The sequence below is a fragment of the Rhinopithecus roxellana genome, chromosome 11, assembly GCF_007565055.1.
Source record: "Rhinopithecus roxellana isolate Shanxi Qingling chromosome 11, ASM756505v1, whole genome shotgun sequence".
NCBI classification, from domain to species: domain Eukaryota; kingdom Metazoa; phylum Chordata; class Mammalia; order Primates; family Cercopithecidae; genus Rhinopithecus; species Rhinopithecus roxellana.
The window spans coordinates 40,158,072-40,183,682 of NC_044559.1; the positions used below are offsets into that span (position 1 = coordinate 40,158,072).

The 25,611-nt window shown below is 47.4% G+C and overlaps 1 protein-coding gene across 5 annotated transcripts in view; it reads left to right on the forward strand.

Moving 5' to 3' along the window:
- Window positions 1-24,533: 24,533 nt before the first annotated feature.
- Window positions 24,534-25,611, forward strand: part of DENND10 (DENN domain containing 10) — a 33,906-nt gene continuing 32,828 nt past the window's right edge. For 2 of the 5 annotated variants that reach the window (XM_010375971.1, XM_030940808.1), the window contains exon 1: window positions 24,534-24,656. In XM_010375971.1, coding sequence (XP_010374273.1) covers window positions 24,602-24,656 — 55 coding nt within the window. In that variant the 5' untranslated portion in view covers window positions 24,534-24,601. Of the gene's footprint in view, window positions 24,657-24,689; window positions 25,411-25,611 lie in introns of those variants that run through there. The other 3 variants (XM_030940813.1, XM_030940814.1, XM_030940809.1) reach the window with 3 other exon arrangements.

Sequence of the window (25,611 nt, forward strand, 5' to 3'; positions counted from 1 at the left end):
TAAGCAAGGAAGGTTATTTTATGTCTTGGTAAAGTAAAAAGTTGGTGTTACAGGGATTGCCTTGAGAAATTGAGGCTCTCCGAGTGGGGACAGAGCGACCTGGCAAAGGGTGAAACGCCCTGGAGCACTGCAGACTTGCTTGGTGTTTGAAAACACAAGGAAAGGAGTGTCGTCACTTTTTACATACAGCGCACGTCACAAACAAATTAAGAAAAATTAGTGTTAGTGAAAAAAATCAATTTGAGAGGCCCTTTTATTGTTACTTAACAATTTTAATGTTCGCAGACGAAGTACTTTACCTAGAACTTGAAAACCATTTGAACCGAATCTAATTCTCAAGACCTTGGTATGAAATAAAGACGCGCTCAGAAGGAAAATTTAGGAGGCAACAGTGAAATCGATTATCGTCAATGTATTACACATTTAATAGATGAGATATGTGAATTAATGAATGAGGAAATCGGCCGGGCATGGTGGCTCACGCCTGTAATCCCAGCACTTTGGGTGACTGGGCGGGTGGATTACCTAAGGCCAGGAGTTCAAGACCAGCTCGGCCAAGGCGAAACCCCGTCTCTTACAAAAATTAGGCCTGGCGTGGTGGCTCACGCCTGTAATCTCGACGCTTTGGGAGGCCGAGGCGGGCGGATCACGAGGTCAGGAGTTCGAGACCAGCCTGGCCAACATGGTGAAACCCCCGTCTCTACTAAAGATACAAAAAATTAGCCGGGTGTGGTGACAAGCGCCTGTAATGCCAGCTACTCAGGTGGCTGAGGCAGGAGAATCGCTGGAACCCGGGAAGTGGAGGTTGCAGTGAGCCTAGATTGTGCCACTGCACTCCAGCCTGGGTGACAGGGCGAAACTCCGTCTCAAAAATAAAAATAAAAAAAATTAGCCGGGAGCTGTGGCTGGCGCTTGTAATCCCAGCTACTCAGGAAGCTGAGGCGAGAGAGTCGCTTGAACCCCGGAGGCAAAGGTTGCAGTGAGCCTAGATTGTGCCACTGCACTCCAGCCTGGGTGACAGGGCGAAACTCCGTCTCAAAAATAAAAATAAAAAAAATTAGCCGGGAGCTGTGGCTGGCGCTTGTAATCCCAGCTACTCAGGAAGCTGAGGCGAGAGAGTCGCTTGAACCCCGGAGGCAAAGGTTGCAGTGAGCCAAGATCGGGCCACTGCACTCCAGCATGGGCGACAGAGCAAGACTCCGTCTCAAAAAAAGAAAATAAAAGAATGAGAAAAACCACAGGATATACACAAAAAGCATTTCCCCCTCATTACTTCTGCCTCCACAAAGAGGTTTTTCTTTTATTTTTCAACATGAACAGTTCTACTACAGGAGAGGTTTTTCTATTTAACTAAATTGATCACTTTTTTTTTTTTTGAGACGGAGTCTTGCTCTGTCACTCAGGCTGGAGTGCAGTGGCCGGATCTCAGCTCACTACAAGCTCCACCTCCCGGGTTTACGCCATTCTCCTGGCTCAGCCTTCCGAGTAGCTGGGACTACAGGCGCCCGCCACCTCGCCCGGCTAGTTTTTTGTATTTTTTAGTAGAGACGGGGTTTCACCGTGTTAGCCAGGATGGTCTCGATCTCCTGACCTCGTGATCCGCCCGTCTGGGCCTCCCAAAGTGCTGGGATTACAGGCTTGAGCCGCCGCGTCCGGCCCTAAATTGATCACTATAAAGAAAGAAGATTTGGAAATGTAAACATGGACCCAAAAGAATCACAAATTCTAAAGAAGTTTATTTTAAAATTAGTTTCAGGCCGGGCGCGGTGGCTCAAGCCTGTAATCCCAGCACTTTGGGAGGCCGAGACGGGCGGATCACGAGGTCAGGAGATCGAGACCATCCTGGCTAACACGGTGAAACCCCGTCTCTACTAAAAAATACAAAAAACTAGCCGGGCGAGGTGGCAGGCGCCTGTAGTCCCAGCTACTCGGGAGGCTGAGGCAGGAGAATGGCGTAAACCCGGGAGGCGGAGCTTGCAGTGAGCTGAGATCTGGCCACTGTACTCCAGCCTGGGCGACAGAGCGAGACTCCGCCTCAAAAAAAAAAAAAAAAAAAAAAAAAAAAAAAAAAAAAAAAAAAAAAAAAAAAAAATTAGTTTCAGAGAGCTCTTCCTCCAGAATGCTTAGACCATTCTGTGTCTGAGCTTATTCAACAAAAAAATAAGAGTCAGGCAGGGCTGATATAAAAACAACAAGTAGTGAGAAGCTATAGTAACTGTTTTATGGGCAGGATCAAGAGACTTGTTTGTGTATATAATAATTAAGTCAAAATTAAAGAGTGAAACATATGAGCACGTACTTCTTTTAAGAGATGTAGACAGAACCATTTAGCAGATCATAAAGAGATGCAAACAAAATAAAGTTGGCCTAAAAAATCAGAAAAAAAGCTTGCTGACATTCTTAACTTTCTGTTATCATTTCTCAAAGAAAATAGTGAAATGGGCCAGCGTGATGGCTCATGTCTGTAATCCCAGCACTTTGGGGGGCCGAGGCAGGCGAATCACAAGATCAGGAGTTTGAGACCAGCTTGGCCAACATGCTGAAACCCCGTCTGTACTAAAAATACAAAAATTAGGCGTGGTGGTTCACACCCCTAATCCCAGCTACTCGGGAGGCCAAGGCAGGAGAATCACTTGAACCCTGGAAGTGGAGGTTGCATGAGCCAAGATTGTGCCACTGCACTCCAGCCTGGACAACAGAGCAAGACTCCATCTAAAAAAAAAAAATAGTAAAATGGCTTCATTCGTTATTGCTCATTATTTGGTGTGCCCACAACAACACAGACACTAGAAACTTGGGAGATAGGGGGCACGGTGGCTCAGGCCTGTAACCCCAGCACTTTGGGAGGCCGAGGCAGGTGGATCACAAGGTCAGGAGTTTGAGACCAGCCTGGCCAATATGGTGAAACCCTGTCTCTACTAAAAACACAAAAATTAGCCTGGCATGGCGGCAGGTCCCTGTAGTCCCAGCTACTTGGGAGGCTGAGGCAGGAGAATCACTTGAACCCCAGAGGTGGAGGTTGCAGTGAGCCAAGATCATGCCACCGCACTGCAGCCTGGGCGACAGAGCGAGACTCTGTCTCAAAAAAAAAAAAAAAAAATACAGAAACTTGGGAGATAAAATGAAATCCAATATCCCTACATATTGATCCTTCTGCCTTTCAAATTATTTAAAGTATATAAAGCATTTCGTAATATAACAAATGATCGTATACTTGTATTTAAATAAAATTATGTAAAGTGTAGTGGCATTTTGGGAACGAATAAAGGTGTAACATCAATTTCCAGGATAAATTTACCTATTAAATTCAACCAACGTGGCCAGGTGCGGTGGCTCCTGCCTATAATCCCAGCACTTTGGGAGGCCAAGGCAAGTGGATTGCCTGAGTTCAGGAATTCGAGACCAGCCTGGTCAACCTGATGAAACCCTGACTCTACTAAAAATGCAAAAATAAAAAGCCAAAAAAAAAAAAACTAGCCGGACATGGTGGTGCACACCTGTAGTCCCAGCTACTCAGGAGGCTGAGGCAGGAGAATTGCTTGAACCCAGGAGGTGGAGGTTGCAGTGAGCCAAGATGGAGCCACTGCACTCCAGCCTGGGCCACAGAGTGAGACTCTGTCTAAAAAAAAAAAATTTTTTAAATTAAAAATATATATGTACCACAAATATTCAGTACCAGCTAATAGTCATTGGATGCTGAAGATAAGATCAAGATGCCTGCTTTCAAGGAGTTAATGATTCACTGGTGAAAATAAATGAATACACAATGAGCGACAAGATAGGATCTAATCTGGGCCAGGAGAAAAGGATAATTATTTGCCGTTGATTAATGCTTACTTAGTAGAAAACAGGCAACCTGAAGATGATAGAAACCACTTTGGGAAATGGTAAGAGGAAATAATCAGCCGGGCGCGGAGGCTCAAGCCTGTAATCCCAGCACTTTGGGAGGCCGAGACGGGCGGATCACAAGGTCAGGAGATCGAGACCATCCTGGCGAACACAGTGAAACCCCGTCTCTACTAAAAATACAAAAAACTAGCCGGGCGAGGTGGCGGGCGCCTGTAGTCCCAGCTATTCGGGAGGCTGAGGCAGGAGAATGGCGGGAACCCGGGAGGCGGAGCTTGCAGTGAGCTGAGATCCGGCCACTGCACTCCAGCCTGGGCGACAGAGCAAGACTCCGCCTCAAAAAAAAAAAAAAAAAAAGAAAAAGAGGAAATAATCAGGCTCATGGTTTTTTCTAACTAATCAAATTAATTTTGTATTACATATGACTGGATCATTAATATGATGTTTTAGGGTTTTTTTCTGATTTGAGTAAACATGATTCCCAGAAAGACAATTTTTAGCACAACAGAGGTACTGCATTATACATATTTGCAACATAGTATCATACAGCGTTAAAACAAGTAGCATGTTTTACAATTTACAAAGTGTTTTCACATTTCTAGTTTTATTTACAAGTTTGAGGTAATGAAGGTATTTGTACCCCATGAGCATAAGGAATTTCAAAGAGGTTAACTAAGGTTCATAGTAATACATTCCTTCAACCAGCCATTATCAAGCGCATTTCTTTTTTTTTTTTTTTTTTTGAGACGGAGTCTCTCTCTGTCGCCCAGGCTGGAGTGCAGTGGCTGGATCTCAGCTCACTGCAAGCTCCGCCTCCCAGGTTCCCGCCATTCTCCTGCCTCACCCTCCCGAGTAGCTGGAACTACAGGTGCCCGCCACCTTGCCCGGCTAGTTTTTTTTTTTTTTTTTTTTGGATTTTTTAGTAGAGATGGGGTTTCTCCATGTTAGCCAGGATGGTCTCGATCTCCTGACCTCGTGATCCGCCCCTTTCGGCCTCCCAAAGTGCTGGGATTACAGGCTTGAGCCACCGCGTCTGGCATAGTTTGCCCATGCTAGGCCTTGTCAAACAATCTTAGGGCCAGTGGCAGTGGCTCATACCTGTAATCCCAGCACTTTGGGAGGCCGAGGCAGGTGGATCACTTGAGGTCAGGAGTTCAAGACCAGCCTGGCCAACATGGTGAAACCCCATCTCCACTAAAAATACAAAAATTAACCAGGCATGGTGGGGTGCACATCTGTAATCCCAGCTACTCCAGAGGCTGAGACAGGAGAATTGCTTGAACCTGGGAGGCAGAGGTTGCAGTGAGCCAAGATTGCAGCACGGCACTCCAGCCTGGGCAACGGAGCAAGACTGTCTCAAAAATAAAAAAGCAAACAACATGGTGAAACATGGTGAAACCCCATCTCTACTAAAAATACAAAAATTAACCGGGCATGATGGTGCATGCCTGTAATCCCAGCTACTCCAGAGACTGAGGCAGGAGAATTGCTTGAACCTGGGAAGCAGAAGTTGCAGTGAGCCAAGATTGCACCACTGCACTCCAGCCTGGATGGCAGAGCAAGACTCCATCTCAAAAAATAAAAAATAAAATAAAATAATAAAAATCTTAGTTCCCAGCAGGGCGAGATGGCTCACGCCTGTAATCTCAGCACTTTGTGAGGCCAAGACGGGCGGATCACATGAGGTCAGGAGTTCGAGACCAAACTGCCCAACATGGCAAAACCCCATCTCTACTACAAATAGAAAAAAATTAGCCAGGCATGGTGGCAGGCACCTGTAGTCCCAGCTACTCGGGAGGCTGAGGCAGGAGAATCGCTTGAACGTGGGAGGTGGAGGTTGCGGTGAGCCGAGATCACACTACTGCACTCCAGCCTGGGCAACAAGAGCAAAACTCAATCTAAAAAAAAAAAAAAATCTTAGTTGCCAGAATCTCAATGTCAAGATTCACTTTTCAGCCACCACCTCCTATTGTTAACTCTATTATGCTCCAACTCTAATGACCTTTCTGCTTTGCCAGGACCTGCAATCCCTTTATCAATTCTGCTTCCTTTTCACTGCCCCTCATTTCCCATGGCCTCTATTTCCCCCTTTTCCAACTCAGATTCTACAGTTTTGTTCTTTTCTTCTTCACTTCTCCCTTTATTCTACTCAGCAAACCCAACCCTGGTTAAATCCAACCCTCCACCCACCCCTTGCCTGCAGCCTAATGTGGCCGCAGAAGAATGTATAAGCACGTTGACAGGTCTCACCTTAAATTCAAGACCACAGGCCTCAACAAGCACGTTGTTGCTGCCCAGCCATCCTACTACACTTCTCTCAGCCCTATCCCATTCTCCCAGATGACTGTTTCATAGTTTTTCCTCTCTCGCCAATCCTCTAATGCTCCTTGCTCTACTTTACTCTCAGCCATGTCCTGCTTTCCCATAGCACTTGGGGCAGCAAGAAGAGAACTTTGGCACCCTGCCATCTCTTCCCCAACTCACACCTGCAGCTGTGCTCAGACGCTCTGCCTTCCCTCCTCCCACTCTGCAGTCTGGGGCTCCTGTCTCAAGCCAACCCCTATACACCAACGCATTTGATTCCATCTCTCACATGCAGGGGTGACCCCTTCATGTCCTTGAAATACTTCCTTCACTTGACCTCCACTCTCACCCTTTCCTGATGTTCTCCTTACCTTGCTAACTACACTTTGCTGGTGTCTCCTCATCTCTGTCACCTCTGAAGTTGAAATATCCCAGGGCTCAGCCCCTGAACCTCATCCTTTCTCTAACTATGTTCATCAGTTGGTTCTAGCTTATAGCTTTAGAAATCATCTCTAGGTCCAGGCGCGGTGGCTCAATCCTGTAATCCCAGCACTTTGGGAGGCTGAGGTGGGCAGATTAGCTGAGGTCAGGAGTTCGAGACCAGCCTGGGCAACATGACGAAACCCTGTCTCTACTAAAAATACAAAAATTAGCTGGGCGTGGTGGCACGTGCCTGTAATTCCAGCTGCTCCAGAGGCTGAGAAAGGAGAATCTCTTGAACCCAGGAGGCAGAGTTGGCAGTAAGCCCAGGTCGCGCCACTGCACTCCAGCCTGGTGACAGAGCAACACTCCATCTCAGAAAAAAAGAAAAGAAAGAATCTCTAGGGCCAGGCACAGTGGCTCATGCCTGTAATCCTAGCACTTTGGGAGACCGAGGTGGGCAGATCACCTGAAGTCAGGAGTTCGAGACCAGCCTGGCCAACATGGCAAAACCTTGTCTCTACTAAAAATACAAAAATTAGCCGATCGTGGTGGTGTATGCCTGTAATCCCAGCCACTTGGGAGGCTGAGGCAGGAGAATCGCTTGAACCCAGGAGGCAGAGGTTACAGTGAGCCAAGATCATGCCACTGCCCTCCAGCCTGGGCAACAGAGTAAGACTTCATCTCAATAAATAAATCATCTCAGCTGGGCACGGTGGCTCACATCTGTAATCCCAGCACTTTGGGAGACAGAGGCAAGCAGATCACGAGGTCAGGAGTTCGAGACCAGCCTGACCAACATGGAAACACTGTCTCTACTAAAAATACAAAACTTAGCTGGGCATGGTGGCGCACACCTGTAATCCCAGCTACTCAGGAGGCTGAGGCAGGAGAATCGCTTGAACCCAGAAGGAAGAAGTTGCAGTGAGTCGAGATCAAGCCACTGCACTCCAGCCTGGGCAACAGAGCAAGATTTCGTCTAAAAAAAAAAAAAAGAAAAAAGAAATCATCTCTAGGCTTATAAGTTACAAAATTGTATCACCAGCCCTAGACCTCTCTCCTGAAAGCCAGATCTCTCACATTTAGATGCCTGTTTGCCACATCTATTAAATATTCAATGTACTACACACATTCAACCTGCCAAACACCTGGTCTCCTCTACCTCCAATCTTCTCTTCCTGTCATCTTTCCCATGTTAATAATGGCAACCTGGTTCTTCCAGTTGCTCAGATCAAAAAATGTTGTAAGCATCCTTGAATCTTCTTTTCTTGTTACCTCCCCGTGTCCAATCAACCCATCAACGAATCCCATATCTACCACCCCAATGGCTACCACCTGGTCCAAGTCACCACCATTTCTCAACCAGGGTATTGAATAACCTGCTAACTTGTCTGTGAGTTTCTACCTTTGGAAACCTTCGCTTTATTCTCTTAATAACAAGCAGAGGAATCCTTTTAAAACAAAAGTGAGATTATGTCAGTCCCCTGATCAAGACCCTCTTGTGGTTCACCAACTCAGTGAAAGCTAACATCCTTACAACAGCCTGCAAAGCCCTACACAGTTCTCCTCCACCACTCCCAGTGTCACCTTTTCAGATGTGATAACCTTCCCTCACCTCATTAAAGTCATAATAACATCCCTTCCACCCATACTTCCTAGCAACTTTCTCTTCTTCTCGTCTTGATTTTCCTTCTTTTTTTTTGTTTTTCTGTATTTTTGTTTTTTTGAGACAGAGTCTCACTGTTGCCCAGGCTGGAGTGCAATGGCACTACAACCTCTGCCTCCTGGGTTCAAGCGATTCTCCTGCCTCAGCCTCCCAAATAGCTGGGATTACAGGCACCCACCAACACGCCAGGCTAATTTTTGTATTTTTAGTAGAGTTCGGGTTTCACCATGTTGGCCAGGCTGGTCTCAAACTCCTGACCTCAGCTGATCCACCCGCCTCTGCCTCCCAAAGTGCTGGGATTACCGGGGTGAGTCACTGCTCCTAACCTTTCCTTCTCTTCTTGATCAGGTTTATCACCATCTGATTCCCATATATTTCATGAATTTATTTCTTTATTGTCCACTCCTTTAGAATACAATGAGCTTGATGAGGGCAAGGATTTTGTGTCTGTTTCATTTACTGCTGTACGTCTAGCACCTACAACAGTGCCTGGCACATAGTAAGCACTCGGTTCTGTTGAATAAACTGATTAAAGGAGGCTTCCTGTATTATGATTGCCTATCTCCATGCTGGTCTCCTGTATGCCACTGGGAGTCCTTTGAAGGTCGTCACTAGGACAGTTCATTTTTGCAAGTAGATCGTGCCTGGCACATAGTCAACACTAGAAAGTGGTTGTTCATTTTATGTTTCAGAGCACCTTGATGGTTCCGACGGTGTGATAACAAGGTCTGAAACCTTATAGCTGTGCGTTCTATTTTTTTTTTTTGAGACGGAGTTTCGCTCTTTTTGCCCAGGCTGGAATGCAATGGCGCGATCTCGCTTCATCACAACCTCCGCCTCCCGGGTTCAAGTGATTCTCCTGCCTCAGCCTCCTGAGTAGCTGGGATTACAGGCATGCGCCACCACCCTGGCTAATTTTTGTATTTTTAGTAGAGACAGGGTTTCTTCATGTTGGTCAGGCTGGTCTTGAACTCTCGACCTCAGGTGATCCACCCCCCCACCTTCGGCCTCCCAAAGTGCTGGGATTACAGGCATGAGTCACCATGCCCGGCCTACAGCCTTGCATTCTTAAATCATGAAAGTGTCCAACCGAGGTTGGAAATTTTCAACAGTGGTCCATGAAGTGTAGATGTGAGGTGCACTGTACCTCAGCCAGACAGTTCTCATTGGACCTTTTGGGTTCTGCAAATTCAAAGCAGGTAAATTGGAACGCAGCTTCAGTTAAGTGTATATTTAGTAAAAACATGTCCTGGCAGTATTCGTTACCTCCTAGGAGAAATGCGTCTTACACTTGACTGTCTTCAGCCTTTAAGGTTCTGCCAGACTCCAGGAGAAGGCTGAGGGGAAGGAGGGAGCATGTTTGTGGGATCAGTGCATATATTCACACATGCCATTATTGACATGCTGTGAAGTGCAGCTCTTCCTTGAGGATTTAGGAGGTTATGCCCAAAACCACACAGACCAATCAGGGCCAACAAAGCAGAGTGAGTAATACACTGTGCATAGTGGTTTTGGGTGTGGTTTGAAAACAAGCATCTCTGTTGAATATGTTAAACACGATTAAAAGGAAACCTAAAACCACAGGGTGTGGACTTTTATGTTGGGGGTGTGTATATTAGATAATCTTCACATGGACTTACTCATTGTATTGGTTTCTCATGGAGCAGCTTAAATGGCACCTCCTCCAGAGCCTTCTCATGGTCATTTGCTCTAAGTCTATTTTAGCCCAGCATAGTGTCGTAAGCCTGTAATCCCAACAATTTGGGAAGCTGAGACAAGAGGATCACTTGAGCCTAAGAGCTCAAGACCAGCCTGGGGAACATAGGGAGACCTTCTCTCTACAAAAAATAAAAAATTAGCTAGGTGTGGTGGTGCACCTGTAGTCCCAGCTACTCGGGAGACTGAGGTAGGAGGAACACTTGAGCACTTGAGCCTGGGAGGTCGAGGCTGCAGTGAGCCATGATCACACCACACCACTGTACTCCAGCCTGGGTGATGGAATGAGACCCTGTCTCCAAAAAACAAAACAAATAAAAAATAAAGACTACTTTTTTTTTTTTTATTTTTTATTTTTTTTTTGAGATAGAGTCTTGCTCTGTTGCCCAGTCTCGAGTGCATTGGCACCATCTCGGCTCACTGCAACCTCCGCCTCCTGGGTTCAAGTGATTCTCCTGCCTCAGTCTCCTGAGTAGCTGGGATTACAGGTGCCCACCATCATGCCCGGCTAATTGTTGTGGGTTTTTTTTTTTTTTTTTTTTTTTTTGAGACTAAGTCTTGCTCTCTCACCCAGGCTGGAGTGCCGTGCTGTGATCTTGGCTCACTGCAACCTCTGCCTCCTGGGTTCAAGCAATTCTGCCTCAACCTCCCAAGTCAATGGGACTACAAGCATGTGCCACCACGCCCGGCTAATTTTTTGTATTTTTAGTAGAGATGAGGTTTCACCACGTTAACCAGGATGATCTCAATCTCCTGACCTCGGGATCCACTCGCCTTGGCTCCCAAAGTGCTGGGATTACAGGCGTGAGCCACCACGCCCGGCCAAGACTACCTGTTTTAATTATCTCCGGAAGGGTTGTAGTATCTTTCAGAGTATGTTTGATGGTTCTAACTGCATGATGACAAGGTCTGGTTGCTGTCTCTCTCACTACACTGGACGGTAAGATTTAAGGGACCAAGTGTGTCTTGTTCACCATTGTATCTCCGGCTCCCAGAACTATGCCCAGTGCAGAGCAAGTACTCCATAAATGTGTGATGTGTGAATAAATAAAGGAATGGAGAGTTTGGTAGGCAAAATTCTTAGACATCTCCAGGAGTCCTATCCCTGGTATACATGCCCTGTCCCTGGGGCTGTAAATGTGAGAGATATCACTCTTGTGATTAGGCTATGTTATCTGTCACAATTGATTTTAAGATAGGGAGAAGCTGGGCTGGGCAAAGTAGCTCACGCTTGTAATCTCAGCACTTTAGGAGGCCAAGGTGGGCGAATCACTTGAGGTCAGAAGTTTGAGACCAGCCTAGCCAACATGATAAAAGCCCGTCTTGACCAAAAATACAAAAATTAGCCAGGTGTGGTGGCTCACATCTGTAATCCCAGCTACTTGGGAGGCTGTGGGTTGCAGAGGCAGGAGAATCACTTAAGCCTGGGAAGCAGAGGTTGCAGTGAGCCAAGATCACGCCTCTGCACTCCAGCCCAGGTGACAGAGTGAGACTCTGTCTCAAAAAATCAAAAAAAGAAAAGAAAAAAAAGATACAGAGAAACTGGGTGTGGCGGCTCATGCCTCTAATCCCAGCACTTTGGGAGGCAGAGGCAGGAGGATTGTTTGAGCCCAGGAGTTCAAGGTTGCAGTGACCTATGATCCTACCACCACATTCCAGCTCTGGGAACAGAGCAAGACCCTGTCTCAAAAAAATAAGAAAAAGAAAGAGGAAAATAGGGTAGGTTGTTCTTTGGTCTTGGCAGCAGAAGATAACGAAGGGAATTATATTCTTTGGAAAGCGTCGCAATAAGATGCACACATTGAACATCTGCTGTGGCTCTAGGCCTACTACTTCAAAAGTTGACCTGTGGCAAATGTGGCTACTCGGCCAAGCACAAGAGAAAGTATAATTGGAGCTCCAGGGATTAAAAAAAAAAAAAAAAAGAAAGAAAAATACTAGGACCAGTTCAATTATGCACCTAAAAATTGTACTCAGGTTGCTGGGCGCCGTGGCTCATGCCTGTAATCCCAGCACTTTGGGAGGCCAAGGCGGGCAAATTGCTTGAGTTCAGGATTTTGAGATCAGCCTAGGCAACTTGATGAAACTTCGTCTCTATAAAAAATACAAAAAAATTAGCCAGGTATTGTAGTGTGTGCGTGTAGTCCCAGCTACTTGGGAGGATAAGGTGGGAGGATCACGTGAACCAGGGAGATTGAGGCTGCAGTGAGGCAAGTCATGAATGTGCTACTGCACTCTAGCCTCGGTGACACAGTGAAACCCTGTCCTCAAAAATAAAATAAAATAAAATAAAATAAAATAAGAATTTCAACAATTAGCCATGCAATGAGTGTTCTGTTTGTTTGTTTGTTTGTTTGTTTTTAATGATTGAGGGGGAGAGTATTTGGGTGGGGCCTACTCAATCAGGTAAGCCTCTTACATCCATCTGTGTGGAGAGGTCAGAAGCAAAGGAAGGGATTCCAAGCGTGAGCACCCACACAAGGAACCCAAGGCAAGAAACTGTAGGCACCTCCAAGGGCTGAGGTAAGCCCTCCAGCCAACAGCCAGCCAGAGAACAGGGGCCTCAGTCCTACCCCTGCAACGAAATTATTCTGTCAACAATCTGAATAAGCCTGGAAGCAAACGCATCCCCAGAGCCTCCAGAGAGGAATGCAGCCTGATCAGCGCCTGGATTCACAGCCTGGCAAGACACTAAGCAGATCATTCAGTCACACTCTTCCTAGACAACTGACCTACAGAACAGTGAGCCATTGAAAGCGTTTTTTTTGTTTGTTTGTTTGAGATGGAGTCTTGTTATTGTTGCCATAACAAACCATATCCCATAAACATGCCATATTTGGACCTTTTGGGTTCTGCAAATTCAAAGCAGGAAAAATGGAATGCAGCTTCAGTTAAGTGTTTATTTAGTAAAAACATGTCCTGGCAGTATTTGTTACTTTGTGACATTGGGCACGTAGTCTCTCTGTAAGCCTCCGTTTTCCTAACTGCAAAACAGCCACAATACGGGTGTGGTGGGGTTTAAATGAGATACTACATGTAGTACTTTTTTCTTTCCTCTTTTTTTTTTTTTTTTTCCGAGACAGGGTTCTTGTCGCCCAGGCTGGAGTATGGTGGCATGATCTTGGCTCACTGCAGCCTCCTCGACTTCCTGGGCTCAAGCAATCCTCCCACTTCAGCCTCCTGAGTAGCTGGGACCACAGAAATGCGCCACCATGCCTTGCTAATTTTGTTACTTTTTTGTTGAGCGGGAGTTTCCCTATGTTTCCCAGGCAGGTCTTCAATTTCCAAGCTCAAGCGATCCACCCACCTTGGCCTCCCAAAGTGTACAGAAAGTGTGAGGTCCTCTTAGGACAGTCCCCGATGCACTGCTTTTTAGAAATCATCCTCACATATATGCATGTAAGATGGACAAAACAACCAACACATGAAACACAGCCTTTTTCTACCCCTTAACTGCAAGTATTCTGATATTGACCAGTGGGTGGGCATTCCCCCCTCTTCCTTTATTCAACCTATACTTTATCAGGTAGATGTGATAATCAATTGGGAGGACCCCTGGAGAAGTGGGGTGAGAGGTTCATGTAGGAAATGGATAAGGTGAGAGAAAGAGGGAAAAGAGATGTATTTTGGCTGGGTGTGGTGGCTCGTGCCTGTAATCCTAGCACTTTGGGAGGCTGAGGCAGGCAGATCACTTTACCTCAAGAGTTCAAGACCAGCCTGAGCAACGTGGCTAAACTCCATCTCTACTAAAAATACAGAAATTAGCTAGGCATGGTGGCGCACACCTGTAGTCCCAGCTACTCAGGAGGCTGAGGCAGGAAAATTGCTCGAACCCAGGAGGTGGAGGTTGCAGTGAGCTGAGATGGCACCATGGCACTCCAGCGTGGGTGACAGAACCAGACCCTATCTTAAAAAAAGAAAGAAAAGAAAAAGAAAAGAAAAAGAAAAAAGAAAAAGAGTAACTTTACAGCAGAGAAATCTGGCAAACATAACCTCAGGCAGGTGATCAAGGTCAACACCTTGACGAACCCTTCATATGACTTAATGAGAATGGCACTTTACCTCTGTGATCTTCCTTACAAAAAATGTTTCATGCAGTGCAATCACGAGAGAAACATCAGACAAGTCCTTATGGAAGCATAGACTACAAAATACCTGACCAATCCTCAAAACTGCCAAAGTCAGGCCAAGCTTGGTGGCTCATGCCTGTAATCCCAGCACTTTGGGAGGCCGAGGTGGGTGGATCACTTGAGGTCAGGAGTTCGAGACCACCCTGGCCAACATGGTGAAACCCTGTCTCTACTAAAATACAAAAATTAGCCAGGCATGGTGGCACATGCCTATAATCCCAGCTAGTTGGGAGACTGAGACAGGAGAATTGCTGGAACCTGGGAGGCGGAGGTTGCAGTGAACCGAGATTCAGCCACTGCTCTTAAGCCTGGGTGACAGAGAGAGACTCCATCTCAAAATAAATAAAAATAAATAAATAAATAAATAAATAAGAATAAAAATAGAAAAAGCTGGGTGTGGTGGCATGTGCCTCTGGTCCCAGCTACTGGAGAGGCTGAGGTAAGAGAATGGCTTGAGCCTGGGAGGCAGAGGTTACAGTGAGCCGAGATCGCACGACTGCACTCTAGACTGGGTGACAGAGCCAGACCTTGATTACAATAACCATAATAATAATAGGCCAGGGCCAGGCACAGTGGCTCACGCCTGTAATCCCAGCATTTGGGGAGGTCAAGGCAGTGGATCACGAGGTCAGGACTTCAAGACCAGCCTGGCCAAGATGGTGAAACCCTGTCTCTACTGAAAATACAAAAATTAGCTGCGTGTGGTGGCAGGTACCTGTAATCCCAGCTACTCGGGAGGCTGAGGCAGAGAACTGCTTGAACCCGGGAGGCAGAGTTTGCAGTGAGCCGAGATCGCGCCACTGAACTCCAGCCTGGGTGACAGAGCAAGACTCCATCTCAAGATAATAATAATAATAATAAGCCAGTGTGGTGGCTCACGCCTTTAATCCCAGCACTTTGGGAGGCTGAGGCAGGCAAAATATGAAGCCAGGATTTCGAGACCAGCCTGGCCAACATGGTGAAATCCTGTCTCTACTAAAAATACAAAAATTAGCCGGGTGTGGTGGTGGGTACCTGTAATTCCAGCTACTCGGGAGGCTGAGGCAGGAGAATCACTTGAACCCGGGAGGCAGAGGATGCAGTGAGCCGAGATTGCACCATTGCACTCCAGTCCAGGTGACAGAGCAAGATTCCATTTCAAAAAATAATAATAATAAATAATAATAATGTATCAATACTGGTTGATTAGTTGTGACAAATGTACCCTACAGATGTGTTAATAAGATGTTAATGACAGACAAAATCAGGTGCGGTATATGGTAATTTTCAATACCGTCTTTGCAACTTTTCTATAAATCTAAAGCTATTCAAAAGATTTATTTTATTTTTATTTATTTATTATGTATTTTTTTTTTGGAGATGAAGTCTCGCTCTGTCACCCAGGCTGGAGTGCAGTGGCACCATCTCGGCTTACTGCAACCTCCGCCTCCCAGGTTCAAGCGATTCTACTGACTCAGCCTCCCAAGTAGCTGAGATTATAGGGGCACACCACCACGCCCGGCTAATTTTTTGTATTTTAGTAGAGACAGGGTTTCACCGTGTTGCCCTGGCTGGTCTTGAACTCCTGAGCTCAGACAATCTGCCTGCCTCAGCCTTCCAAAGTGCTGGGATTACAAGCGTGAGCACCATGTCGGGCCTAGGCCTATTATTATTATTATTTTGAGACAGAGGTTCGCTCTTGTTGCTCAGTCTGGAGTGCAATGGTGTGATCTCGGCTCATTGCAACTTCTGCCTCCTGGGTTCAAGGAATTCTCCCGCTTCAGCTTCCCAAGTCACTGGGATTACAGGCACCCACCACCACGCCTAGCTAATTTTTATATTTTTAGTAGAGACGGGGTTTTACCACGTTGGCCAAACTGGTCTCAAACTCCTGACCTCAGGTGACCTGTCTGCCTTGGCCTCCCAAAGTGCTGGAATTACAGGCATGAGCCACCACCCCCAACCTAAAAGGTTTATTTTTAAAAATCTGAGGGGAAAGGAATTTTAAGACATTTCACTGTAGGTAATAAATTCTGTCCTCTTTAATGTTTTTTGGGAAACGGAAATAAGGATCAGAATTATTTTAATTACATTTTCCTTGCTGAACTATGTCATATTCTTTTTTTTAGAGACTGCTTTTTTTTAGAGGCTGGATTTTGCTTTGTCACACAGGCTGGAGTGCAGTGGCTCAATCATAGCTCATGACAACCAGTGACTCCTGGGCTCAAGTGATCCTCCCATCTGAGCCTCCTGCGTAGATAGGTTCAGGTGCGTACCTCCAAGCCACCTAATTTTTAAATTATTTTTGTAGAGACAGGGTCTCGCTATGTTGCCCAGGCTGCTCTTGAACTCCTGGGCTCAATCCTTTTGCCTCAGCTTCCCAAAATGCTGGGACTACAGGCATGAGCCATGGTGCCCAGTCCATGAACTATTTCTTTTAATGCAACATAGTAGCCAGGTGTGATGGCTCACACCTGTAATCCCAGCACTTTGGGAGGCTGAGGTGGGAGGATCTCTTAAGGCCAGGAGTTCAAAACCAGCCTGGGCAACACAGTGAGGCTCCCATCTCTACAAAAATAAAATTAAAATTAAAATTAAAATTAACTGGGCATCATGCCTCATGCCTGTAGTCCCAGCTACTCTGGAGGCTGACGCATGAGGATTGCTTGAGCCTAGGAGTTCAAGGGCATATTGGGCAACATAAGGAGATCCCATCTCTACAAAAAGTTTTAAAAAATTGCTGGGCATGGTGGCACAAACCTGTGGTCCCAGCTACTTGGGAGGCTGAGGTGGGAGAATTGCTTGTGCCTGGAAGGTTGAGGATGCAGCTTGTGATTGAATCGCTGCACCCCAGCCTGGGTGACAGAACAAGACCCTGTCTCAATAAATAAATGAATAAATAGAAAGAAAGAAAAGAAAGAAAGAAAGAAAGAAAGAAAGAAAGAAAGAAAGAAAGAAAGAAAGAAAGAAAGAAAGAAAGAGAAAGAAAGAGAAAGAAAGAGAGGCAGGGAGGGAGGGAGGGAGGGAAGGAAGGAAGGAAGGAAAGAAAAATGCAGCACGGCTCAAAACCTGGGCTTCTTGGGGCTGGAGATCTACCCAGCATCCTGAAACTCTGGAGAACACAAGAAGGATGACTGCATCTTGGGAATGTTCTGGAAGCCTCACATATGCTAGAAGTCAGGACAGAGTGTCAGAGCAGTTGACTGAATCCCCTTCCAGTTCCCAAGTGAGACTGAATCCCTTAAATTAAAAGAGCTTGGCCAGGCGTGGTGTCTCACGCCTGTAATCCTGGCACTTCAGAATGCCTAGGCGGGTGGATCACTTGAGGCCAAGAGTTTGAGACTAGCCTGGCCAACATGGTGAAACCCCATCTCCACTAAAAATACAAACAATTAGCCAGGTGTGGTGGTGCACACCTGTAATCCCAGCTACTCAGGAGGCTGAGGCAGAAGAATTGCTTGAGCCTGGGAGGTGGAGATTGCAGTTAGTGGAGATCACACCACTGCACTCCAGCCTGGGTGACAGAGCAAGATTCCGTCTCAAAAAAAAAAAAAAAAAAAAAAAAAAATGGCTGAGTGCAGTGGCTCACGCCTGTGCCTATGATCCCAACACTTTGGGAGGCCAAGGCGGGTGGATCACCTGAGGTCAGGAGTTCAAGACCAGCCTAACCAATGTGGTGAAACCCTGTCTCTACTAAAAATACAAAATTAGTCGGGCGTGGTGGCCTGCAGCTGTAGTTCCAGCTACTCGGGAGGCTGAGACAGGAGAATTGCTTGAATCCAGGAGGCAGAGGTTGCAGTGAGCTGAGATTGTATCACTGCGTTCCAGCCTGGGCGACAGAGCAAGACTCCATCAAAAAAAAAAAAAAAAACTTCTGCTCTAATGGCTCCCTTGGCTGACACATGCCCAATCTATGATGGAACCCAATTACAGAAACAAAGATGAAAAATAACCACATTTGACTCACAGGAAACTGGAATTGGAACACCTGTAAGATGCTGGGGTCCCTTGTGCACTTGTCCACGTGGCCAGTTTAGGCACTTTCCAAATCTGCTTCAGTGCCAGTAACTTTTTTTCTGCAGAGCAAGGAGTGAGCAGTCTGTGCAAAAAAGAATTCACATGACAGGCCTGAGGGTGATATCCATAGAAAGTCTGCTGGCCAGGTTGGCCCAAGGCTGTGCCTGGAAACTTGGACTTCTGCAGTGTTCCCAGCATTTCCAGAACTGATGGAACTGATCAGAGTGATGGACTATGCCTGAACTATTTGTACATACAATGTGGTTCGTGAGAGTCTGGAAATTTGGTATGAGCTAGGCAGAGGGTACCTATGTGACTAGCCCCCAGTAAAAACTGAGTTACTTGGTGACTGAGTTCTAACAAACTTCCCTGGTTGATAAATATCACAAGTATTGCCACAACTTGTTGCTGGAGGAATTAGGTGTGTCCTATATGACTCCACCAGGAAATAACTCCTGGGAACTTGGCCCTGGTTTCCTCCAGACATCACTCCATGTGTTTTTTCCCTTTGCTGATTTTGCTTTCTATCCTCTGGCTGTAATAAATCATAGCCCTGAGCTGGGGATGGTGGCTCACATGTGTAACACCAGCACTTTGGAGGCTAAGGTGGGTGGATCACTTGAGGCCAGAAGTTTGAGATCAGCCTGCACAATATAGTGAGAGCACATATTAAAAAAAAAAAAAAAAAAAAAATTGGTGGTGCCTGCCTGTAGTCCCAGCTACTCAGGAGGATGAGGTGGGAGGATCACTTGAGCCTGGATCAAAACTGCAGTGAGTCGTGATCGCGTCACTGCACTCCAGCCTGGGTGACAGAGTGAGACCCTGTTTCACAAAAATAAAAACGTGTATCATAGCCATGAGTATAGCTATATGCTGAATCCTGAGAATCCTTCCAATGAATCATTGAATTTGGGGGGTGGTCTTGGGGACCCTTTGTATTCTTATCTATAAAATTAGACTATTCTTATCTATAAAACTAGCATAAAGATTTTCCCTGATTCAAACCTTTATTGGGAGAGTCACGGAGGAAAGTATGGTTAGCTCCATTTGATCACTGAGAAAACATGCACAGAAAAGATAGGCAACATGTGTAAGGTTTTGCAGCTAAGATGGGCAAGGGGGGTTGGAACTCAAGTTGTCTGTTTCCACACCCCAGCTCCATCTGTCTGTGACAGTGCAGAGGTTATTCTTACTTCTAAAGGTTGGGGATGCGTCGCCTCTGCTCTCTCCACCTTCTATTCTCTCCACCTTTTCCCTTCACTCTGGTATACCTGTCTGGCAGGTGAGACAGCACATGTGGAGAAATAGGAGGGAAGGAGGTGTCAATTCCAGGTATCATCCCACTCCCTGGAGCCTGGACACACCCCTCATTATCTTTCCTGCACCCACTATCATCTCCCTCTCCTTTATTATCTGTTCATCATCATCTTCATCCTCATTTCTTTTCTTTTTTTTTTTCTGAGATGGAGTCTCTGTCACCCAGGCTGGAATGCAGTGGTGCGATCTTGGCTCACTGCAACCGTTGCCTCTTGGGTTCAAGTCACTCTGCCTCAGCTTCCTGAGTAGCTGGAATTATAAGCGCCCACCACCATGCCTAGCTAATTTTTGTATTTTTAGTAGAGATGGGATTTCACCATGTTGGCCAGGCTAGTCTTGAACTTATGACCTCAAGTGACCCACCCACCTTGGCCTCCAAAGTGCTGTTATTACAGGCATGAGCCACCAAGCCCGGCCAGTCCTCATTTATTTTCTAAATGCTTCCTGTTACAAATATTTGCACAATGTGCAAAGGAAATCAAGTTTTACTGATCTTGTGTTCTTGCTAATTTAATGGAAAATGACTCTCCAAGCCCAAATGCCACACATAATTATATCATGTATTGTGGGGTAAATGTGTCTCTGTAAGACTCAACAAATGATCTTGGTGAAGCAAAAAGGATAGGAGATCTAGGGCTTTTTTTTTTTTTTTTTTTTTTTTGAGACGGAGTCTCACTCTGTCACCCAGGCTGGAGTGCAGTGGCGCGATCTCGGTTCACTGCAAGCTCCGCCTCCCGGGTTTGCCATTCTCCTGCCTCAGCCTCCCGAGTAGCTGGGACTACAGGTGCCTGCCACCACCACGCCCGGCTAATTTTTTGTATTTTTAGTAGAGATGGGGTTTCACCGTGTTAGCCAGGATGGTCTCAATCTCCTGATCTCGTGATCCGCCCGTCTCGGCCTCCCAGAGTTCTGGAATTACAGGCATGAGCCACCGCGCCCAGCCGGGCATATGGTTTTAACATATTTTCTCATCATTTCTGTTTATCATGTTTCATCAAATCTAGAAATGCTATCAACGATCATGTATCATTATTTTATACACCCCTTGGGAAAAAAAACACTATGAATTATAATTGTAAAATGCATCCCAATGTCAGAGACTTTTTATTTAAACAACTGGAAGCAGCCAGCATGGTGGTTCACACCTGTAATCCCAGCACTTTGGGAGCGTGAGGCGGGTGAATAGCTGGAGCTCACAAGTTCAAGACCAGCCTGGGCAACATGGTGAAACCCCATCTCTACTAAAAATTCTAAAAGAAAAAGAAAAAAAGTATTAGCCAGGCGTGGTGGCGCACACCTGTAGTCCCAGCTACTTGGAAGGCTGAGGTGGGAAGATGGCTTAAGTTGGAGAGGCAGAAGTTGCAGTGAACAGAGATTTTGCCAACTCCCAGATCATTCAGGGGAACAAGCTGCCTCAGGAGCAACAAGTTAGGGCTGGTCCTGAGGTCCATGACTCCACACACACACACACCCCTTGTTGCCTTCTCTCTGTGGTATTGGTATTCCTGTGGGTATCTGGCACGTTTCCTCTTTTTTTTTTTTTTTTTTGAGACAGAGTCTTGCTCTGTCCCCCATGCTGGAGTGCAGTGGCCGGATCTCAGCTCACTGCAAGCTCCGCCTCCCGGGTTTACACCATTCTCCTGCTTCAGCCTCCCGAGTAGCTGGGACTACAGGCGCCCGCCACCTCGCCTGGCTAGTTTTTTTTTTATATTTTTAGTAGAGACGGGGTTTCACCGTGTTAGCCAGGATGGTCTCTATCTCCTGACCTCGTGATCCGCCCGTCTTGGCCTCCCAAAGTGCTGGGATTACAGGCTTGAGCCACCGCGCCCGGCACGTTTCCTCTTAAACCCTTCTCACAAAGGGACATAATTGTATGTTTTAATTCCAGACAAGGGACTGAGTGGCTGGCCAAGGAAGACTGAGCAAACTCAAGGGGTCCACACTTCGACTGCAGAGAGAAGAGAGGGGTTACCTTCAGTAATTCAAAGTTTTGCCAGCTTCTCTTTTGCAAGAGAAAAGGAGGAAACCCCCACAGAAATACAATCTCTGGCAAGGCAATCCATATACATCGAATACAAATTACCAGCCAGGCACAGTGACTCTAACTTGTAGTCCCAGCACTTTGGAAGCCAAGATGGGTGGATTGCTTGAGCTCAGGAGCCTGGGACCCCCCTAGGCAATCTAGTGAGACCCTGTCTCCACTAAAAATACAAAAAAATAACCAGGCTACTTTGCACACCTGTGGTCCAAGCTACTCCAGAGGCCGAGGTGGGAGGATGGCTTGAGCCCAGAGGGTGAAGTTTGCAGTGAACTGAGATTGCACCACTGCACTCCAGTCTGGGTGAAAGAGCCAGACCGTGTCTCACAAATAAGTAAATAAATAAACAAATAAATAAAGAAGACATAAATAAATGAGCTCAGAAGTTTGAGACCAGCTTGGGCAACACGGTGAAACCCCATCTCTACAAAAAATACAAAAATTAGCAGAACGTGGTGGTGCGTGCCTGTAGTCCCAGCTACTTGGGAGGATGAGGTGGGAGGATCGCTTGAGCCCAGGAGGCAGAGGTTGCAGTGAGCGGAGATCATGTCACCGCCCTCCAGCCTGGGTAACAGAGTCAGATCCTTTCTCAAAAAGAATACAAAATCAAATGACCCCCAAACCCTCCAAATTACCTAAGGGCAGCTACATTCGTTTGCTCAGGCTGCCATAATGAAGTAGCACAGAGTGAGTGGCTTGAACGACAAAAATGTGCTTTCTCACATCTCTGGAGGCTAGAAATCCAAAATCAAGGCATGTGGGCAGGTTAGTTCCTCTGCGGCCTCTCTATTTGGCTTGCAGATGGCTGCCTTCTGGCTACCTCTTCCCATATGCTCTTTCCTATGTCCACACAGGCCTCTGGTGTCTCTCTGTGTTCACGTTTCTTCTTCTTCTTCTTTTTTTTTTTTGACAGTGTCTCGCTCTGTTGCCCAACTGGAGTGCAGTGGCACGATCTTGGCTCACTGCAACCTCTGCCTCCCGAGTTCAAGTGATTCTCCTGCCTCGGCCTCCTGAGTAGCTGGGATTACAGGCACCTGCCAATACACCCGGCTAATTATTTTTGTATTTTTAGTAGAGACAGGGTTTCACCATGTTGGCCAGGCTGGTCTCAAGCTCTTGAGATCCACCTGCTTCAGCCTCCCAAAGCGCTGAGATGACAGGCTTGAGCCATTGCACATGGTCCACATTTCTTCTTTTAATAAGAACATCCATTAGATTGCTTAGGGCCCACCATGAATGACCTCATTTTAACCTAAGCACCTCTTTAAAGGCCTCCAATACAGTCACTTTCTGAGGTACTCAGGGTTAGGGCTTCAACGTATGAATTTTGAGGGGACACAACTCAACTCAGAATAATAGCTGAAATATGTTAAGTTTTTTTTTTTTTGAGACAGAGTCTCGCTCTGTTGCCCAGGCTGGAGTGCAGTGGCATGATCTCAGTTCACTGCAAGCTCCACCTCCCGGGTTCACGCCTTTCTCCTGCTTCAGCCTCCAGAGTAGCTCAGACTACCGGCACCCACCACCACACCCGGCTAATTTTTTGTATTTTTATTAGAGACAGGGTTTCACCATGTTAGCCAGGATGGTCTCGATCTCCTGACCTTGTGATCCACCCGCCTCAGCCTCCCAAAGTGCTGGGATTACAGGCGTGAGTCACTGCGCCCGGCCGAAATATGTTAAGTTTTATATAATACTCTGGAAGGTTAAGGCAGGATTGCTTGAGCCTGGGATTTCAAGACCAGCTGGGGCAATATGGCGAGACCCTATCTCTACAAAAAATAAAACAGGCCAAGAGCGGTGGCTCATGCCTATAATCCCAGCACTTTGGGAGGCCGAGGCAGGTGGATCACCTGAGGTCAGGAGTTCAAGACCAGCCTGGCCAGCATGGTGAAACCCCCGTCTCTACTAAAAAAAAAAATTAGCCAGGTGTGGTGGCTCACGCCTCTGATCCCAGCATGATGGGAGGCCAAGGCAGGAGCATCACTTGAGGTCAGGAGTTCGAGATCAGACTGGGCAACATAGTGAGACCCACCTCTACAAAAAAAATTTTTTAATTAGCTGGGCGTGGTGGTGGGTGCCGGTAATCCCAGCTACTCAGGAGGCTGAGGCAGGAGAATGGCTTGAACCTGGGAGGCAGAGGTTGCAGTGAGCCGAGTTTGTGCCACTTCACTCCAACCTGGGCAACAAGGCGAGACTCTGTCTCAAAAAAAAAAAAAAAAAAAAAAAAAAAAAACCTTGACAATACACCACCAACTCGTATCAATCTGCACCTCAAATATCTGCTTTGGATGCAGGGCACTGCCATCCAGCAAACTGGGACAAAGAGGTACTTTTTTTTTTTTTTTTTTTGAGACTGGGTCTCACTCTCTCACCCAGGTTGGAGTGCAGTGGTACAGATACGGCTTGTTGTGGCCTCAGCCTCCCAGACTCAAGCGATCCTCCCACCTCAGCCTCCCAAGGATGTGGGACCACAGGCACACACCACCACGCCCAGCTAATTGTTTTATTTCATTTATTTATTTATTTATTTATTTATTTATTTATATATTCTACTCACCAATTATCTGTCTTCCCCAGTGGACTGCTCTGTCTTGTTCAGCCCTGTAAGGTATCCCTAATGCCTTATTAGGCCCTCAATTTTATTTTTGTTTTGGAGATGGCTGCATGAAGGAATGGATGGAGACCCTTCCTCCATCCTCAGGACGCCCCTTTTTAGGAACAAGGTGACCTGTTCTTTTGAGCTTGACTAGAGGGCAGAGGTAGAACAAGGAAAGCCTAAGACGGGAAGAAAGATTGGAGTGGATTGAGAAGAAGGATGAAGAGCTGGATTAGAGAAATTGAGAGAGGCTGCGGAGACTCAAGGACGTTTCCAAGTGCGAAGGGCCAAGGGCAGAAGAGGAGTGGAGCTGCACCCAGCACGTCCTGACAGGTAGGACTGGGGCTGGAGTAGGTGGGCCTGCGGGTGGGGCGGGGCCGACGGAGGGGTTGATGGTCCTGTGATTGGGCGGTGCGACAGGGAGGCGGGTCCTACGGCGGGAGGCGGGGCCTGTGATGGGCCAGGGAGGGAGGTGGGGCCTGTTATGGGGGCGGGCCGTACGGCGGGCGGGGCTCGGGTGAGAGGCGGGTCCTGCAGGCTGCAGCTAGAGCTGCGCGCCGCGGCGGCGGAAGATGGCTGCGGCCGAAGTGGTGGACACTCAGCTGATGCTTGGAGTCGGGCTGATCGGTGAGGACGTAGGCGCCCTGCCTGGCAAGCCCGCACCCTGGTTCTGCCTCTGCTCCACCTCGGCCTGGGGCAGCCCGGGCTCCCGCGGCCCCCGGCGCCGCCCGCATGAGGAGGGCGCGGCCCCCTCCCTGTTGGGCCTGGACTGGGGGCTGCGGAGCCCGGCCTCCTTGGCCCAGGGGACCCGGCCCGCCGCCGTCGCCCGCCCGCCCGCGGCCGCCTGTGGGGCCCTTCCGGCCTGAGGGAACCCAGGGACCTCCAAGATCCCGGGGTGGAGCTCCCCCTGCGCGACCAGGCTGGGCGGCTGCGAGGGGCGCTGCGCCGGCAGGGCCGGGCCGGGCGGGAGCAGCCGGTTGGCGGCGCGGCGCGGCGGAGATAGGGCCAGGTTCTCCCGAGCCGTGCGCGGGCGGCTGCCTCGGAGCCACGGGTGACTGTGGGACCGGGCAGCTGGAGACTGCTGGGCCAGGTGCTGCGCGTAGTACACACGTTGTCTCCTTTTAGCTCTCACCAAGGACCCAGGGGCCGTGGGGAAACGTCTGACGCACACTTCACGGAGGAGCAAATGGAGGCCCAGGCCGTCGTTGTGCACGGACACACTATAGGCAGTACAGAGCCGGGCGTGGGACCCTCGCAGTGTAGCCCAGAGCCCCCAACCCCCACCAGTGGAGAGCTCCTGCATCATGTGATCCAGCTTGTGCATAAAGCAGGAGTTTCTACACAATCGTGTGAGGTGGAATCTCGGTTAGCTCTGAGGAATGTAATTATCTTCCATAATTAAAAAATATCACATTGGGATCTTTGGGCAGCCTCGTGCGGTGTTTAGGGGGTGGAACCCCTTAGTTCCCTTCGAAAAAGTTTTATTTTCCCGAGATTTTTGCACACCCCTAAACTCCTTCTATTCCCTAAGTGCACAATAACATTGCTTAGGCTTTAGCAAAACTGAAGAAATATGCTGATT